At 37.5% G+C, this 21045-nt stretch overlaps 1 protein-coding gene across 39 annotated transcripts in view; it reads right to left on the bottom strand.

Annotated features, from left to right (window-relative positions):
- kcnma1a (potassium large conductance calcium-activated channel, subfamily M, alpha member 1a) overlaps positions 1-21045 on the bottom strand; it is a 144948-nt gene that overhangs the window by 19039 nt on the left and 104864 nt on the right. For 5 of the 39 annotated variants that reach the window (XM_046833739.1, XM_046833785.1, XM_046833794.1 and 2 more), the window contains exons 15-20: positions 19156-19265; positions 18836-18904; positions 17890-17901; positions 15326-15412; positions 15134-15210; positions 1756-1849 (exon numbers count right to left, since the gene is read on the bottom strand). In XM_046833739.1, the coding sequence (XP_046689695.1) occupies positions 1756-1849; positions 15134-15210; positions 15326-15412; positions 17890-17901; positions 18836-18904; positions 19156-19265 (449 nt within the window). Of the gene's footprint in view, positions 1-1755; positions 1850-5412; positions 5494-6310; positions 6344-10946; positions 11121-13723; positions 13733-15133; positions 15211-15325; positions 15413-17889; positions 17902-18835; positions 18905-19155; positions 19266-21045 lie in introns of all 39 variants that reach the window. The other 34 variants (XM_046833748.1, XM_046833804.1, XM_046833810.1 and 31 more) reach the window with 17 other exon arrangements.

Below are 21045 nucleotides of genomic sequence, written 5' to 3'. Positions count from 1 at the left end.
GGTTATCTTCAGTCCTTTCAAACTCATGAAGCACTGAGGACCCCACTGTGAACATTATCAACTTCATCCTCGTAACTTATAAGTGTCACATTTTAGGTGCTAAAGGAGTGCCTAAGATGTGATTTTAGTGTTAGGAGTTATAACCAGAACAAAAGTTGTGCTAGAAGCTGGGTTAGTTGCTTTTCACAGAGTGTTTAGCTATTCTAGCCCATCACTTGGCAGTCACTGGCTCCCCCAGTCCCTCTCCAGCAGCCTATGAAAGGAGCCGTTTGCTTTGAAATTTTTCCCCATCATGCAAACTGACAAAGGCATGCTTTTCAAAAACCCACAGCCAATCTGTTGATCATTATTTATTTACAATGGCCTAGAGGCATAAAAGTATGTAGAAACCATAGCTGATATGGTATATGCTCACTGTTTTTTCCATCCATGTTTGTACAATAAATTATCCCTAAGGCTCCCTTAAACAATCACTTATCGTTGTGCATAAAACACAATTTTCGAAGCTAAAAAATTCAATATGTGCTGTATTGACAGCAAAGGCAATGGTTGGAGAAGTGCATGGGTCTGCATTTGGTAATTTGATGTCTTGCTGCAGGGCTTGACTTGAAAAGCATACACCTAGAACTGAAAACCTGTCATCCAGTACCCAAGAGCCAGCCAAACACAGAAGCACCCTAAAGCACAGGAAACTTTGGCACTGCTTTGAAGCATTTCAAAACAGGGTAAATAACTCCCAAGAATTATTATCACTCACAGATCAAAGGGAAGATGCATATATTACACTACAAACAGGGACCATCATCTTAGCACAGAAAAATCTTTATGAGTTTTAAGAACTCAAAACTCAACATATTTTTAAGTAAATAGCACCTTTTTTTTTTTTTTTTTTTTTACTTTTACAGTTTGTTTAAGGGAATTACACCCTGTGTCAGTATTTATCTAATAAATCAAATTTGTCAAATACAATTCAATTCCTTTGTATACTGTAAGTTCCTAACTGGGACAATATTTTTCAGTGAACTAAAAACAAAATCAAACAATGGTTCTCAACAGTATGTAATATAATAATATACTAGTATATTATTATATTACATACATTTTTATTTCATACTAGTATATTAGTATTATAAAATATAATACTAATACCACTCTATGAGCTCAAATGGACATCCTCAGAGATGAGGAGTTTCTGACTCCTGGCAACATGGGCAGAAAGTAAACCCTTTTATCGGTCAAAATCAATTAGCAGCATTATAATTCCTCTGGACAGGATAAAAGGAAGGTAATATTTGAATTCAGTTTTGATTGCGATGATACATCTCACATATGGCCTTAAGTTCCAAAAACACTACTCACTGGGGCTCCTACAATAGATGAAGAGCCTCAGGCTAAGTAACCATACGGGCATCTCTGATTGGCTGCTGCTGTCATTAGTGCCACCGCTGTTTAAGAACTACATGTGGACGAGACTGGGGGGGTGACAGCTGAGACTTTAAAGCAAGAGTATTTTTCAAACAGCTTTTCATAGCCTCTTTCATGACAGAAATATTTCAGCTCTATCATTAAGCACTGACAGGCTGACAGCTTAAATGCCTGAGCCTTAGAGGGCTCCTCTCCTCTCCTCTCCTCGCTCCCTCTCTCCCTCGCCACTCCTCCTACTCCCGCCAAACCCATCACCATCCCTCCCGTCTCCTTGCCGCTCTCTCTTTCCTTTTGAAGGCTGCAAGGAGCGTCTCAAAATCAATGTCTTACCTCATCACTTTGGGTGAGCAGTTGGGTGAATTTCGCATGCCTCCGTTGCGCTGCTTCTTTTTGGGTGACAGCGTTGATGGATGCTCATCTTCAACTGCAAACACATGCAAAGAGTGTCAGTCTGTGGACGGCAGGGATTGTAACGTATGCTGGGAATGACATATTAAAGAACACAAAAGGCAACACTCAATCAATCATGGCAAAATAAGTCAGAGGCGACCTCCAAAAATAGAAAGAGAACTTTGTTAGTAGGGACAAATGTCAGGACGGCAAAAAAAAGCCACAAAGGACACTCATTAAGACTTGAATTCAATGATTACTAAGCTCATTCTGCTCCTGAGTGTTAGCAATCTGCATCAGTAATGTATCACCTCTCTTCGGCGTCATTGTCCTTGCATGGAGAACAAGGACTAAAACAATGATGATAAAAGTGTGTGGGGTGGGGGGAAGTGATATACGTTTTGCTTTTCAATGGATCACTACAAAGCAAAATCAATTTCCATCATCTTACTTGTAACTGATGAGTGTGGGCTGGTCTGTGCATGTATTCCTCTATGCCACAAGCACTCTGAACCCACTGAGCTCAATCATCAAATGCTGGAACACCATTTCAAGTGGAAAATTCTGAGGGGCCTGTGAATGTCAAAAGCATCCCTCCTACTGAATGTACTATCTACTAATAGTGGAGCTCCCTGAAGGTCACCATTAGCTCCTTACACTCTCAGGAATGTCAGACTCAATAGCAATTCTACAAATTCTGTAGCAACTACAGATTTATGTCTTATATGCCTATGTGGTAACAATGAACAGTGCAATTTTTATCATTTTTATTAGATTGGATTTCATTAGCAATTTTTTATTTACCGTAGTTAATATATATTACACAAAAATACTAATTATTCTATTCTCCCTGTTCTACTCTCTATTTAAAAAAAAAAGTGTAACAATTCAAACCTGCACAAATTTGGTTAGACTTCACAACCACACCAGATAATTGAAGAAAAGTTACCAGCACTGCAAGCGGTTCCATTATAACGCATATGGAATCAGCAGATTACTCGATTTTCATCCATTTTAGAGTCATCTAATTGCACTAATGAAAAAGGACAAATTTAAAATGCTCTGTCTGGATACATACCAAATGCCACAGTCTGACATTTACAACTACACAGTGGCTAGAGCAATGTGAAGAACTAATCAACTTTCAAAATATCACTTGCAGTATGGCACCATGGTGAAACCCTTTGTTTTCCTATTAAGACTAAAGAGTAAGTGTCCTGGATGGGCTAGGCCACAACCCTGCCCTTGCTTCTCCAAATTAGACTGCAGAGATTTACGAGCTATTCCCGTGCCCTTCAGTAAGTGGCTTAACAATGAAATAACTCTACCTGCAGCATGGCTACTTCAGCAACTGGCTGCTTGTTCCAAATTGCATTAGGGCACCTTTACAATTTCAATCAAAGCAGGATCAGTCCAGTGAAGTGTGATTGCTGTTTCAGACCACAGGCAACAATAAATGTTGGTCTTTTGTATAAGAGCTCAGACAACTTGACTGCCTTCACTGACTTTCGCAAACAGACAGAGTAATGCAACTTTTTAAATGCATCACTCAATTGGCAGCAGCAACAAAAGAAATGGAGACAGTGGTAGTGAAATAGGTCCACGTACAAAATCTCTTTCTGTGCAACCAAATGAACCCATTCACACTCTCTAAACTGAACTGTACAATATTACTGGCAATTCCTGCAATGCATTTTCACACATGCACAAACAGTGCTAGGAAGGGGGATGTTAACTCTGTTCCATGCAAGGTGTAGACTGCTACAGAGGCACCTACAGGGTGTGGGCGAGCGCATGGAGGAGCGAATGGAAGAGGAGAGCCTGGAGGAGAGCATCGAGGAGTGCAGGGAGGAGGAGAGCATGGAGCTGTTGGTGTGGTAGCAGTATTTCCCAGGTAGGCTGCGAGCACGATTCAGCCCAGCCAGGCTAAGACCTCGACGTGGGGCCGGAACTGGAGGAAGGAGACTTCCTCTATAGTTAATTACAAGGGCTTCAGCAGAACGCCCCACTGCCAAAGTTTGTGGGACGGTCATACTGGTAGCTAATTTAACAGTACGATTTTGAAAAGTGGGTCTAACTTCCTCCTTTACTGTCAAACAATGGAAAATAACAACAATGAGAAATATTCTAGCATAATAAACAAACAAAATGTCATGAATTATTAAATAAAAACTCACAAGGCAGTTGGTCATATAAACTTAGTTTTTTTTACATAGCTATTCAAGAGAAATCAATAGTAATTGTTAGCTTTTAAAAGTTTCTAAACAACCTAAACGACCCTGTAAACTCATGGAATTAGTGTTACATCAAAGACTGATACAAAACACTTTTACAACATTTTATTACTAATCTTCACACAGCTTAGAAAAAAATATAAAAATCAAAATATGATTTTCTTTTGTTGGACAATTTATTTGACACTTTCCATAGTATTTATAATTTTACAGTGACATTTTATTTTAAAAAATGCCATAAGATTCCTAAATAATTAGCAAAGGCACCGTGGCATTATTAAACGCCACAGTGAAAGGTTTAATATGACATTTGCCCTGCCATGAGCATAAATTAATGAAAAGATCTTATCTTCACTCCCACTTTTCACCATAACCAAACAAAACACTGCACACTATGACTGTAGTTGTATGACTCAAACAGCTCATAGAGTTGCTATAAGCACACTTAAAAAAAAAAAATACCATGTATGAACTTACATGGACACACATGTGGAAGAATATTAATTATAAATCGGTCACTAAACCTGCACTAAATCAATTGATAAGAGCAAATCATATAATTTACATACTCTTGCTAAATAAAATATGTGATGAGCTGCTAAACAAATGTTAATACTAAACCTTACATTTATTAGTTTGAGCACATGAAGAATTTCACATAGACTTATCAAATTCATTTTATTTCGCCAGCAACTGAAGACAACATAATAACATCTACACAAGAGGCAAGAGGTTAACCAATAGATGGTGTAAGTGGAAAAACAGTTTCCTTCTGCTCCCCAAACCTAGCTCTGAGCAATAAATAGATGGTTATTTCTGCCGTCAGCTGCCGCATAGATTTAAAGGCAGCCACAGATAACTCCTGGATTCATCTGGCCCCTGTCAAACACATGCTGCATTACAAAGTGGATATGTGTCGTGGCACTTTCACTGTGGATTTACAATAATCCAGACGGCAACTGTCCCTCCCTGAAATGCAAATGCTGTGATGAACCATGATTGCAGACCTTTATTAAGGCAGCAAACTCTTAATATACAACTATTGACTATATAAGAACTCAACCATATCAGTAAGACACAATAAATTTTACATCACTTAGCAGGTTTAATTATTATTATAAATATTATGATTGTTATTATTATTATTATTATTATTATTATTATTATTATAAAACAATATTCACACAGCATAATCATGTTATGCACATTTTACTCATACACTATACCAAGCATGCATATTGTAAAAAAGGAAAAACATTAAAAGATTCGTCTACTTATTCTAAATATAAAACGAAACTTATTGCTATTTCAGAGTCTGCTTTTTGATAAAGCGGAGCTCTGTGTTAGAGAGTAAGAGATTTACCTAAAATCCATTCTGCTTTGAACCGAACCCCAGCCTCTCTCTGAACTCCTGTTTTCCCTGGAGTTGTAGCGCCATCTGCTGCTAAAGGCAGCACAATACAAACACATCACTAAAACTCTAAACATACACTACAGGCCAAAAGTTCGTTCTTAACTTGCCATGTCAGGATAACAAACATACACGTAAGCAGCTATAAAAATCTATTTTTTTCCCAAACATCAATAGGTGTAATAATATGAAAAGGATGATTCAATGCAGTAATAATAGACCACTAATTCATAAATTATTTCTGCTTAAACCTTTGACAGAATTAATGAAGTTTGAGATAGCCTGTTCCTGTTAGAGTATTCCAAATACTTATGTGCTCTTTACAATCCCATAGTTTAAAGCAAAGCACTTTGGTCACGGTGGAAGATCAAGCTAAACCCAAAGCTTGATTAGCCACAGATTGTGCATGTGCTAGTCATCTGGACAACAAACATTTTTTGTTTTTAAGTGGTTTCCAAATGGACATTGTTGTACAGCATCAAACTTTAGGAATCAATGTTTGTTTGCTTACATTTGGCCTGCAGTGTATGTGCTATTTAAGTGCATTGCATTACTAGCTCCTACATCACAGGGAGAGCATGTGTCATTTCACTATTAGTGCCTGATCTTTCACCTGCAGCTTTCAGAATGCAGTAGGGCAACAAAAAAATTACAAATTACACTCTAATGCTATGGTCATCACAAGTCCCTTCCCTTCTACTGTACATCTACTCCTAAGACTTGGGTATAAAAATTTTGGAGATGAAGTGATAGCAAAAACAATAGCTCCAAAGCATGTTAGCCAGATTAGACGAAGCAAGATGGATGAGTAAAACAGAGACTGAATGAGGGAAAACAGGAAAAAACTTACGTGACGTACCATATCCGTTATACTTATATTTGGCTGAAGAGAGTATAGATTCAAATAAAATATTATGATGGAGGGAGGGAGAGAAGGAGAGAGAGAAAAATAATGAGAAGCAGTAAACACAGACATGGATCACAAGGATCACATGGTGATAAAAAGCTTTAGGTTTAACCAAATTAAACATATTTAAATGAGATTGTCACTAATAATAATAATGGGGAAAAAGCCAAAAAAAAAAAAAAAAAAGAGAGAGAATGGAAAAAGACAAAATGAAAACCAAACAGGCTGTCATCAATTTCTAAGCCAAGCTGACTGATGATTTACCCTGACACCTACAGAACACACCCTGCTAACCACACTCACGTTCTTAGTCTTAGCTAATCTTATAGCTCGTCTTAATGACTGTTTTATAATAATGAAAACACTTTACAACAGTTGGTCTAATCAAAAACACCTTTCAGGAAGTAAGAGTTTTAATCTGGACTTCTGCAAAAAGAGAGTTTTATTTTGCAACAACACTATGGTGTTGATCAACTTGTGATAGATTTATAGCAATCAAAGGATATGAAGAAAGAAAAGAATGGTTCATGATCCAAAGTATACTAACATCTCGTAACGTGAGCATGTGCAGTATGGCTGGCTCCTTTGTATTTATTTGTTGATGTGGCTACTGACTATTATATGCATGGATTCAGCTAATTGCTTGGATGGCACTTCCTGCAGTAACTTGAGGCATACTTTAAAAGCAACAGTTTTTTTTATGTCAATCAGCTGACTGCTTGCATGCATTAAACTTGCTGAAGACACCAGGATAGAAACCCAGCATTTAGAAATGTTTCTGGGTTACAGACTTTATTCAAATTCAAATGAACCTAAATTAAAATGTAATTCATGATTGTGTTTGTTTTCTTTTTAATTTTAGTCCCTTTAAACAAAAGGGAAGAGAAAGCACATATAGTAAGTGTTGTAATTTTTATGTCAATTATTCAATTTGGCTTCAAATATTCAGCTACAATTTACTGTGGTAGATAAAAATTTAAACAAGTAAAACAGAACAAACTGTAAAAAAATATAGCATGAGTATACTATAAAAGTACAAAAGAGAGTTCCTAAGGTAACCCTCTTCCAGGCAATGTCATTTCTTGTAGATGATCATCCTTTTTGACAAATAAAAATTCAAATTGTTTAGGTGTATTTAAATATTCATTTTAAACTTTCAATGTCTTTCCATTATTAAGACTTAAATTGTCTGCCACTGCGTCTGACAAAAGATTTCAGGCTTAGTATAATCACAAAACAAAAAATGCTATTAGGTAGAAATGCCCCAAAATCATATTAAGTACAAATAGTCTTGCACATTTTTGTGGGTTACAGAGGCCAGACTTTAGTAAGTCAAGGCCAGTTTATTTTCTGTTATGAATCACGCTACACAATCATATTCAACTTGTCCCTCAAGGATTAATCACATGCATACCATACACCCAAAATGTCAGTCACTGATACATTACTCCTGCTGCAGCTGAAGAAAATAATAAGCTTAGATGACGGAAAGAAAAAGACCCACTCAGTTCCAAGCACTTTGCAGTGCTGTCCACTGTTCCCTGCTCTGCTGTTCTTTGCTCGGTTTGCTTCTATACCAGAGCTGTGGCCTTAAAGGTCAGAGTGTAGGGCTGCGATACGAGTGATCGAGCAGAGGCACCATGCCCACCCTGGCATCTGTCGCTTGCTATCTGGAAAGCAGGGTGAGTAAGGGGTCTCTCTGGCTAACATCTGTCCCAAGCAACTGGCCTTGTTCCTGCCTGGTGGGAAGGAACTGTCACACTGAGTTTGCTGATGCACTAGCGGCGGTGGAAAAATGAAAATGCAAACATAATTTCCATGTCAGGCTGCATGAGGATCGTCTTTAGTGAGGTGCACCCTGCAAGGAGCAGACAGGGTATGTTCTTCAGATCGCCTCGGCCCACTCTTGCCAGCTTACCAAGCAGAGCCGGCAGGAGGGGAAAAAACATATGCCCCACGAGCAAAAGCAAGCCCTGACCTCTTTCTCCTGTCTCTATCTATAAGACTTGCTGTGGTTGTTTGTAAAACAGCCATGGACACAATTTTGCTGAAACTGTTATGTCTAAAATAGGTATGAATGTCCTCTGAGACATCGGACACCTTTTAGACTCTTTAAATCTTGTGTAATGAGAGGATAAGTCACGGCAGGTAGAGCAGAGGGACTGTAATTGTCACTGTAACTTACAGGAGACGCAGCTAAGTCATTGGCAGTGCGAGTGTGCCTCCTGCCGTTCGCGCTATTCCATTGTATCAAACACTTCTTAATGGTGTGCCGAGCTCCAGAGCCATAATGACGGGTACACTACTCCTAGCTCCTTGTCAAGTGCTCTTTGAGCTTCGGCTGCAGGTAACAGTAAAAGAGACGCAGTTGTCTACCATTCATGCATCTCATTTTCATACTAATAGTTCTTTGTCTGACTCTGACATAGAAAACCATTAGCATCAACACGTTTGTATGCACAAAACAATTCAGAGAGGAGTGAGGGAGGATCTGTACATAGAACACTACTTTTCTAAGACGGCGTGCCTTTAGTGCCTTTACAGCCATGCATTTCACACATTCCACTGAATTACTGGGTCCAAGGGAGCTGTATTTATTTCAGCAATAACTGCACACATATAAAGTGGAGATATAACTCTACAATGCCGTGCTTAGTGCAGGCATGCTGTGATGTATGGTTTCTGACCCATGGGGTGCAAATAAGTTGGAGCATACAATTCTCACTTTACCAAATGCTATTCTTCATCTAAATCGCAGCCCCCTGAATTAAACTAGACGAGCAAGCAGGAGCCTGACAACACAGATAATTTAACACCATGTGTAACTGTAAAGGCATTCTATGTATTTACATGGCATGAGTATTCTCTAAGAAACTTGAAAGTGCATGCAAAATGAAGTCCAAAAGAAATAAATTATTCAACATAGTGAAATCAGTCAGACTGAAGCTTAGAATTAATATATCATCATAGAAATGCTGTGATAGTTCAGACACAAAAGCAATGAGAAAAAGCAAAACAAATCCCCTGGTTAAGCAACTGTCAGAACTCTGAAGCTTAAATGAATATATATATATATTATATATTATATATATATATATATATATTTAATAAAAAAAAAAAAAGCTTAAGAATTTCCTAAAATTCAACAAGGGCATGATGGGAAAAGGAGAGTTCAGTAACAATGTTATGCCAGTAATTGATATCCTCAGATATGACGTGGATTAAAAACATAAAACCTAAAGCCAAACTCATCATAGTATGTTTGACACTAATCTAGCAAGATGTAGAAAGCAGTCAGAGAGCAGTTCAACAGAAACATGATCGTCTGAACTGACCCTTTCTTTGATAAGCAGGCCATGCTACTGTTGGGGCCTAATTGACAGATACTTTAGTATTTCACATCTGCTCTGACTTAATAAGAAAGGCCCCTCCACAGCACTGTGTTCCGCACAGCTACCTGTGTCAGTCATTCCGACTCCTACAGCCTGAATCACTGCTGTCTCAATTGAGTTTCTGCCAGGGGATCTCCTTTTAACTTTTACATTGAGCCAGACAATCCCACAGTGGTATACAAGGCATTAAATAAAGGACATTGACTTTTTCTTTCCCCTGGTTGCTGGCTAAGAAAAAAAACATTGAATGGGGAGAGGATGAGATATTCTCTCTTTCATCTTTTGTATACTGTAATGGCATTATGACTAATAGTATAAAGATAATTGACCAAGAGCAACAATGAGTACACTATTTTAAATGTGTACTTACTTTTCAACTCAAGCATAAAATAGTCTTAGTTAATAACACATTATACCCCATATAGCAAAAAAACATTTATATAATAACTCAAACTTTCCTCTATATACCATATATTGTATATGCCATATATTTTATATATATATATATATATATATATATATATATATATATATATATATATATATATATAATAAAATAAATTATAATATTCAATTCATAAAATTTTCCCAATACATATATCATATTTCTTTACATATATATCTTTACAAATAGAAATTATGACAGCAATATTTTCAGCTGGCCCCTGGTGCTTGAAGCTGCTTTTTAAGAAGGAAAAAAATGTTAGGGAGAGATTGTATTGTCCCAACCTGAAAAATCATTGTCATTATACATCAAACGAGGAGAATCATCAGCATACACACATGTATTACAAAAGCTTTTCATTGTTCTGTTTAGCAACATTAAAGTTTCATTAAACAAATAAACATTAATCTGATTTGTAATTCTCAACACCAAACAGTGACTGAGTAGGCACCACTAACACAGCATGCGACAACACGCCTACCAGCTTCTGCAGCAGCACTATTACAGAGAAGCCACAACACTACCACTACCACTCGACCACTGTACAGAAAATCATACCCATCCATAAAGCACCACACCCAGCGAAAAAACACCCAAAAAAGCCACGGAGTGGGAAACGATGAAAGTACAGTACAACAAAGTAAAAAAAAATTAACAAAAAAAAAACAACACATGGAACACATCACAGACACATACACAGGTTACGAACATGAAAGAACATGTGGTTGGCGATCGAACTTACAGGCACGTAAACTGGTTGAGCAATCATGAACAGAGACAGAAGAAAGTGGGAAGGCCCTCTGAAGGCTGTCCATGTTACTATGTACACTGCCTGCCATGCACGAGCAGTCGCGCTCAGAGCGCCCGCAATCAAAACAACATGCCAGTTTCATTCGCTTGTAGACGGACATCTTGGCTACAGTCATGTGTTGGATGAGAGGAGAGGAGAAGCAGCAGGTTAATGGCAAGGAAAAAAAGAGTTCATAAACCAGGGATGTCTGAAGTTTTTTAATAAAAGAACATAAAGTGCAAAGCCTTAGCAGCAAGCTCTCACAGGCTTGACCCATTACTCGGAGATGAACACACAGCTCCAGTGTAACTACAGCACAAGAAAATGTGCTTAATATATTTAGTGGAAAAATAATGAGAAGGCCAAATTAACTTACATCGATATTTTTGACTGAACATATTTCCAGTAGACGCCAGTTTGGCAGGTAATAGCCATCTCTTGAGGGTCAAGCTGTGCCCTAAGGCTGATCATGTCATAAAAGGTCAAATGGTCAGATATGACAGCAAGATCAGGGGATAGGGGCAAAAGGCAATCAGGAAAAGAGGGATGAGTGAATGCCATTAGCAGCAAAACTCAATTCATAACCTGCATCCTCTATGTTTTAAAAAGAGGATCACGTACCTGTATTGCATCATGCAGCAGCAGGGCCCTCTACAGGCCTTCAGGCTCTTTTCCTGAATCCTATGCCAACTCATCACACCACTACCCCCTCTGCACTGACACCAGACTCAGTAGAAGATATGTGTGTGTGTGTGTGTGTGTGTGTGTGTGTGTGTGTGTGTGTGTGTGTGTGTGTGTGTGTGTGTGTGAGTGTGTGTGTGTGTGCATTGTTATATGTTGATGCAGTTTCTGCATTTAACAATACTGCTTATAAAAACAGGTATATATGACAATGCTTATGGAAAAATATGTGAATATATGTGTGTGTGTGTGTGTGTGTGTGTGTGTGTGTCTTGGAGGAGTGGTGCTGAGAGGCTGTACAGTATTTAATTGCTGTTATCCTAGCTGAATAAAAATAATAAAAATAAAAAACAGTCCCTGGTACTCATTCTCCAGGTGCCATTGTGTTAATAGACCATAAAAAAGTCTGGCACCCTGAAAAGAACTTGCAATCTTCAGGGAAAATCCTGTTCTTTTCACTTCTGTCTGACAGCATTAATCTACATTAATAGATCAATTTCGATAACATGCCAGCAAGAGAATAGGGTACATTATAGGGCCTTTTAAATAGTGGCCACAACCTCAGGGACTGTTATTCCCATAAGGACCATGCAGAACAGCTGAAATTAGGTAATCATAAGCATGCAGATAGGTGATTGCAGTCTCAGCGCTGGAGTGAAGGCTAATCAACTGTTTGCAGGACAGAAACAGTTCAAGGTGATGCCTTGATGTCATGCTGAAATCTGTCACATCTTGGGTTGACATTCATCTAATCAAACGTCATGTGGAAATGTTAGTCAGAGTGACATGGTGGGAGTAACACACGAGACAACATGATGATATGAGGGACTTAACGCAGTTACACACAAATCCTAACTGAAGCCTCTCAAACAGAATAACCATATTTAGCAAGAATGCTGCCGGCACTTATATGCACCCTTCCATTACTAAACTTTTAAAGAATGAGACACGGTACAAAACTACTAAATATGGTAAAACAATAACCAGTACAGTATATAATTGATAAGGGACAGTATCTGTATTTCACCCATTAATCATACTATTATTTATTGTTGTTATCACACTCCAGGATACAGACCAATCTTAACAAAGCCATTAGGTTTCAGAAAAACTAACTACATTTATAAGAATTGCTCCAACATACAAATAAAGTCTACAAATATTAAAATCTTGTAGAAATAAGAAAAAAACAATTGACAACATAACACCCCATTCTACTGAAACAATAATTTACAGCCAAGTAACAGCTAAATAAAACCTTCTGCTGACAGCATTCTTGCTAAACAGGACTGTGAGTACCTCAGTTCTCAGCATGTCTACTCCAATCTCAACTACAGAGTTATTCTGCCATCTATTGGCCACTTACTGTACAGCAGCTGGTCAATCCTACCACCATGACTTTAATACTGACAGGTATGCTGATCACTGGCAGTGAGTAAAAAAGGGCCCAAGTACTACAGAGAATTGAAATGTAGAGCTGGATCATTTCAATTCTAAGAACAGCAATGAGATTTGCGTACATGGCCTGGGCAGCAGGAGCCGGGGAAGAGGAGGAGCAAAAGGAAACCAGATTGTTTAAATTCTGAGACAATGTGTAGAACTTCCCACAGGACACTTTCCACTTTCTAAAAATACAATTGCCTCTGCCAGCAAAGGGGTGGACAGCAATGAACTTCACTCTCCTTTTTTGAAGTCTAGCATTAAAAATATCAATCTTCTCAGTTTTTGTGGGACTGTGTAGAAATGTAAGGTGTAGGGAGGATGTAGCAGCTAGACTGGTACATGCAAACATATATATATATATATATATATATATATATATATATATATATATATATATATATATATATATATATATATATATATATACATATATATATGTATATATATACGTATATATATATATATATATATATATATATATATATATATATATATATATATATACAGAAAGAGAGAGAGAAAGATAGACAGATATATAGTATAAAAGAGAAATAGAGAGACAGTTAGGCTGCACTCTGTGCCACAGGGAGCCCATTTTTACTCACAATATATCACTACCAGTGAGGGATTAAATAAAGAGGACATTCCAGGGCAGCAAGGAAGAAAATACATCAAAAAGTGTGTCAATGGACATGACAAGAGTAAACAAAATAAATATTATGAATGTCCAAATTGTATAAAAAAAGGAAAGGTCATCTTTTTTTTCACTGAGACATTTTGAAAATGATCCCATTTCAATCGGATCTGAAAGTTACAGTAGAAAATCCCATTCAGTTTATATGACAACAAAATAAAAGACACAAAACAGCTTTGGTTAAACTCAAGTGCCTGCTTTATCAACCCAAGCCTCAATAAGCTCAATCAAGACACGAATGGCATTTTAACAGTTACTAGGAGTCAAATGCAGTGTGTTAACTAAGCCCACTATCTACTTTGGTATATAATTGAATTATTCATCTTGTGGCTAACTGATTTAGACAAGTACTTATATAGGTCAAGTAATAACAATGCAATAGTCCTACTGTCATGGTAATGCTTTCTTCACTTAAATGCAGAACTAATGAAATACCTGCCTTAACACATACCCAATTAGTCTACATTTAATGATCTGTGCTGCAGTTATCACTGACAAAGAGTCTAACAATAAGCTGACTGAGTGTCTACACTCGGCAATACAAATCCTTTTGACTCTTTTCTTTCTGCTTCAGTGCCCTCCTGTCAGAATAGGTTTCTGCCAGGCAGAAGCAGTGGGAGATGACACTAGTGAAGTTGAGTAGCTCTAGTGCTGGGCTCTCTGGATAAACAGGACGGATATGATTAGTACAATTATCCTGGGCCAGGAGTATGTTTGTGGTGTACCTGACGAGAGTGGCCAGGGCCTTTTGTTTTTCCACCTGACTAGTGACATTATCTCAAAATCTCTCCCACCGATGCTAGTATGGGCTGACAGGCTCTGTTTTCAGCCCCGCTAATCATGTCATTGCTTCTTCCCATCTCATCTTTCTCTGTCATTAGCATGTTGATTAGCTGCTTTTTTCTCCTTCTCTTGTTGTCACTCATTGACACCCTTTGTCTCCTCCTATTGCACACATTAACAGTCCTTTGCTCTCTCATTTTTTTCAGGCATTAGATCCCTTAAATTCTTTTATATGTAAATATCACAGTGATCCTTTCTTCCTTAATTGTTAGTATGATATGTCATGCAACTAGCAGAAGGCATTGAGTGCATCCAAAACCTTAAAATAACATGATTTTTAAATGCAGCACATAAAAGTATAGAACAAATGGAATAATTTTAAATGACCTGCTTTGGAATAAACCAAGGCTGTAGACATAAGGACCATATAACATTCTAAATAGTTATAATCACATATCTTGAAAACATAATTCTGTAAGTGCACATCTGAATCCTGTGGACACCCCAGTGAAAAGTGCGGGCAGCATGGTGTACTTACGTTTCTTGCAGCCACACTTTTTGATCCTTTTGGGATCTGTGATGTCATCATGACAAGCTTTGCAGTAAAAATATGCTCTGAGAGAGAAATATCATACAAAACGAGCAAGAATTAAACATCAAGACTGCATTATGCAACACCAACAACCAAGAACAGATGGCTATTGTTCAGTTCAAAGTAAACCATGAATACCTTTTGACCTCTTTGGCATCACTGGCAATAAAGAATCCCAAGGTTCCCTCTTGCATCTTTACATGGTTCCCAGGGTTGATCAGAATGCTGTTTAATGAGAAAGAAATGATTGTTCATGTTAACAGAAATCATATTAAAAAGGGTAAATGCTCTAATCAAGAGGAATGGTACACCCCCTGGCCTATATGAAATACTCACAGGCCAAAAGAACATCTACACTGAACTGCCAACAAGCAGTGCGTCATTTTATATTTTCTATGCAAAGGATCTTTTAGTATTTTTAGTGCAATGAAATGCAGGAACAATGAAGCACTATTCCTTTCCACACAAACATATTGCTGCAGATTTAACTGATTTCAGCCTTTGTTCTCTCATCCAAAACAATAAGCAAAACACTGTAGCACAACCGGCCAATCCTAATTGAATTGCTGTTTCAGATTGGATTGGCTGTGGGACAAAATAAATGAAACGATTAAAATTTCTCTCATGCTGTGGTTTTAGTTGGAACATTCCAGTTGACAGATGAACTGAAACCAATAATTGGAAAGTACTACTTCAATGCAAGCTGTGGTTTTCCTGTGGTAGTAGTGAAGAGCAGAATGTTAGAATATACTAGGCCACTTATGGATGACCCATGAACCTACATGTCTAAGCTAGCTGCATAATCATGTTACAGAAAAGACTCATGTTTTCAGTCATGCTGTAATGGGGCTGTGGTTTAATACAATTGCTTTAATTACATACACAACAGTCAGTTTCTGCTTAAAATTGTAAGGCTCAAAAAATAACATTATCCACATGCACATTAAATAAAGTTTTACCTCCTGACTTTGAGTAATATAGCAGGCAATTCAAAACAGTATTTTCATTATTGGAGTTAAATCAGCCACATTCAATGTCTCACTGTGACCTCCTGACGTGATAGACCACTAAAGTTTATCGTTTTCCAAACATTTCTGATTAGTGGACAGGTTTTAGTAGTCAATGTAGAAGTTCAGTAGTGATGACAGCTTCACTACTGAGCCACTGTATCATTCCCCGTTAATTAGACAGATACGGGACGACACAACACAGTTGTTAATGCTTGCCTTTGGTTAGAAGTCATCAATGAGTTGAGTGGTGACTGCAACACTGGACAAACATTGGGCCTGGCTAGAGCCCAGATGAAAGTAATGATCTGAGCATTGCTGCCCAGTTACAGACATATAAAGCAAACTGAATGTTAAATCAGATGCAGCATATGAAACTCCTTTCATGTGGGCTCCACAAACAACCACGTTATCAGGAATGACTAAAAGAGGGGGATTTAATGTTTTATAAAGCAATAATCAAAAAAACATAAAGTTAAATAAACTTCCCAGTGTTAACTTTTTGGTTTGAAGCTTTATATAATTAAATTCCCACTCTTTATAACAGCACAGTCTGCATGCTTTTCAAAAGATGGCAAAGAAAACAAACCAACTAATTCAACAACATATTCACACATGTTGCTCCCCAAATCTGAGATTTTCACGTGTACTCCATGTGGTCCAATCGCTCGGCAACAGAGGCCTGTAGTCTTATCAAACCTCATATTATGGGAAACAAGGCAAGCATCACACATAACGTGACAGTGTTAGGGCATGCTGCAACCAAGAGTGTCACAACCATCGGCACATCAACGAGAGAGAAAGAGCAAGTACAGCCACTGCACGTAGATGCAAACTGTTGCAGTAACTTCTGTGCAGTTGGATTGTTGTATAGAACACCAAACTGACAGGAAGTGACCTCACTTCATAAACATCTACTCAGGAACACACAGGCATTGGGGTACAAGATGAGAGACAGCTTCACACAAAACAGACAGACAGACAGACAGACAGACAGACAGACAAACACACACACACACACACACACACACACACACGTTTCTCTAATTCTTTCTTTATATAGATAACAAGACATGGTGTGACTATTACACACAAACTCAACTTTCTACACACAGAAATGCACACATGATTTGGTGTTAGCGTGTCAATGAGAGGTAAAGAATGATGAGTGTTATTGAGAGTGGCATTGCTTAACTGGAACAGACATGGCATATACAGGGTTTTTTATGCCATGTGTTTTTAAGGTTAACATATGCGTGTGCAGACAATAATGCTTCTTGTGTTTTTGTCATAATCAAGTTTACAAACTACTAATTTTGATCAGAGTGCATTCTTTTACGTTTGGCTAGGTGAGATGGAACTTTAAAAACATGAAGTACTGTTTTGATGAAGAAAATAGTATAGAAAACAAAGACAGAGACCGTTTGTTCGAGCAGATATGTGCACAGCTGACATACACTGAAAAACGCAAACTGGAATACATGGAGGTGATAAACAGACAGACAGAGAAACAAATGATAATCACTACTCTTTCTGCCTGCAAAGAAGTTAGTGCATTAAGCAAAAGAATCACAATAAGAGAGTGAGAGATTTGGCCATATTAGAAAAGGGGGTGGTACAATATCCTTAAGTATTTTTTTTCCAACAGTTGAAGGATCTAAAGTGTGGAGAGGTAAGAAAATGAAGAGGGCATACCGCTTTCTGCTTCTGCAAACAACAAGAAAACATTACAAATCACACATTTATTACATGATGTCATGGACTTATAAAGGAGGTGAAGTTAAAAATCACTTGTGCCTCAACTAACCTTTGTCTACAATAGTAGAGGTCAAAACAGAAATTTAAGATTACTTTATTTGTTTAAAGTAAGTAAAAGACCCGATCCACCAGAGAGTGGACTCTGAAATGACCTGGAAAAATGGTTTAAATTGCATGACAAAATACTGTGCTGTGCCCTCTATAAGCATTTTAAAATAATGAACATATATTTTACTCATTATGTTAAAAATAGTCTTGAGTAACTTCCCTAATATACAGATGTAAACTACTGCTACGGCTATGACTGAATCTAAATTTATGATACAACCAAAGGATGAATGGAAGTCTATTTTGCTGAATGCTAAGGTCTATGTATTTTTATTAGGCCAGTCAACTGCCACACTCATTAGTTATTGTGAAATACACCAAAAAAATTTATTAGTAGGTTATACAGAAATATTAGACGACAAGTTGTGGATGTGGAAGGGGTGGGTGGAAATTGGCAAGTTGAGGTTACTGAGACAGAGTACTTCATGTTATTAGTTCTTATGGTTCAGTTAACAGAATGCAACAGGAGTGTTATTGATGGGAGGCTTTTTACTCTAAGAGTAAAGCTTTCATCAATAGATCACAGTGAGTTGGAGCAGATGTTATGGCGCTATTGTGTCACACTGACTTGTTCATATAGTCATCATTAACTGTTTAAAAATCCTTAATGCAAATTGCAAATTGTTTATAAGAGTTTATATTAATTGGACTGTTAAATACTGTGGTGAATCAAAGGGATCTGAAATAAAGAACCAATGAGGGACCCAAATGTTTTGCCCCTCTTTGGTCAAGTATGTGGGCTATGAAGAATCAGGAAGACCAAAGGGGGACAAACCTGCTTTCCCTCTGCTCTGACTTGTATTCAATAGCAATCAACAACAATTTGAGCTTCACATAACACAGTCTGAAATAAAGAGAAATAAGAAAAGGTTAGTGTTTTTCTCTTAAAAGCAGTTCAACATTACAATTAAAGCCTAAATTAAAGACACCCTTTTACAGCATAACTTTAGCTACGGACATTTTTACCTAAAACAGTGCAAGCAAACAATAACATAATATACACAGTAAATTTTATGTTATATTCTCTGCATATTTAATACTTCAAATCTAATTCAGAATAAAACTATGGCTGACATATGGATCTGGTTTACTTACTCACAAACTGTAGGAAAAGAAAGGCCCACAAAGGCACTGGACAAGTACTCAGTGTACATCTCATTGGAAACTCCCTCCAGATAATACTTCTGCCATGTGTCCTCTTCAATCTGTAAAGCAGTCACTTCTTAAAAGTAGGGATCTTATTTACTATTATTTACTACATATTCTTTTCACTGATAGTCCACTTTCATCATTTTATAAATTAAATAATAGAGTATGTTTTGCTAAATACATAAATAACAAACATTGTGACCATTAAAGTAGGCATTCTATAATTTATTCTGAATTCTTACATTTATACCGACAGTTACTAAAAACAATATCCCACCTGAAAAACATAACAAAACCATACAAAGAAATAGTTGTGAAATAATTTGCTGACATAAAAAATCCTTAACTAATCCATACAAACACTGAATAATTCATAATGCACCAAAACATAAATAATGAAATGGAGATAAGCTATGGGTTTACAGCATCAGGGCCTAGCAGTGATCGTAGGGAACACTGTGTAAGGCATACAGTATTTCTCTATCAGTCTAGATTTTACTCTGGTTCCTTCATCATACTCTCATTACACATGTCTGAGGAGCAGGCCAGGGAGAGCTTTGATAAGCAGCCGTGCCATTAGGCAAAGCTTCAGTCATTACTCTGCCATCTCCAACCCAGCATCTGTCTGACAGCCAGGGTGGAACGTGCCTTTCAAACGCAGGCTTGACTTTTAAAGAGAGCTCCCCCTGTCTCAGCTGGGCTGAGAATCGAGTGCTTTTTAGGCTGGCAATTTTAAGGACTGTGCTAATAGGAGGGCTCTTGTCATCCTGCCCTGAAGAGATGGCAGCCATTTACTTAGGGCTTCCTAAATTACCTCACACATTTGTGTCACAGCCTGTCAGGCCTGATGTAAATGCTGCGGGCATCAGCTCTTCCAACGACAGAACAATTATTTCTTTGAGTTCCTTCAGCGAGCAGGAAAAGCACTGTCTGATCACCAGCTTCTGCAAAAAATCTGCCTGTATACTGCTTTTACATAGTAAAGGGCCTGACAAAAGTCAAGTTATTGCTTCTTTAGTTGGTTAATGCTTTTTCTACAAATCTTTTCTTCAACTAATACAAATCCTACCTCTAAAACAGCAAGTAACACTTTCAGTATGAGTATGTGAGTATCATTAACACCTCTCTTATCCCGCGTGGTTTGGTTTGAGAGTGCCCCCTCAAATCAGCACTGTTTTCAAGGGGCAGAGCAGTCTGTTCTATACCTTCTGTTTAAGTGCATCGGATGAGACAAATTGGTAATGCTCTTTCACACAATCTCCTGTTAGGCACTCACTGAGGAGCTGTAATGTGCCACTGCTGACCTATTTTTGCTAATTGCTTCCTTAATTAATGCATTGCGTTTTGTTGAATGACAAAGGCTGCAGAATTTGTTTTGGTTTCTCAAGAAACATTATTTTCGAAAATAAAAAGAGCCGAAGAAATGTTTTATTTAATTATTATTATGTCTATTATTATATTAATTAAAGTTTTTATGCTTTAAAATATTTAATTGTCACTGCGAACATGTCCTAGCTTAGGTACTCTATAAACAAAATATGAAAAAGGTATATTTACAAAAATTGTGAATATGTTCGATATGCAAGTCATTTTTTAGTATCGTCAGAATGAATGAGGATTGGCTTAAATAAAACCGTATGGTTTTATGTTTGTGTACTTATAGCCCATGCTGGCCACATTGCTGGAACTACACATACTGTACAGTACACGGGGTATAAGACAGTTTAGATGTGAATTCCCTTGTTGTTTTTAGCATTATTGTACACCTTAACAAGAACAATAAATTCAATTCTACTATCTACTATTTTACAATTCTATTCTACTAACACCTTTTTT

Source organism: Silurus meridionalis, chromosome 2 (assembly GCF_014805685.1).
Source record: "Silurus meridionalis isolate SWU-2019-XX chromosome 2, ASM1480568v1, whole genome shotgun sequence".
Lineage (NCBI taxonomy): Eukaryota > Metazoa > Chordata > Actinopteri > Siluriformes > Siluridae > Silurus > Silurus meridionalis.
The sequence above is the reverse complement of the archived record's forward strand: the minus strand, read 5'-3'. Positions and strand labels throughout refer to the sequence as shown.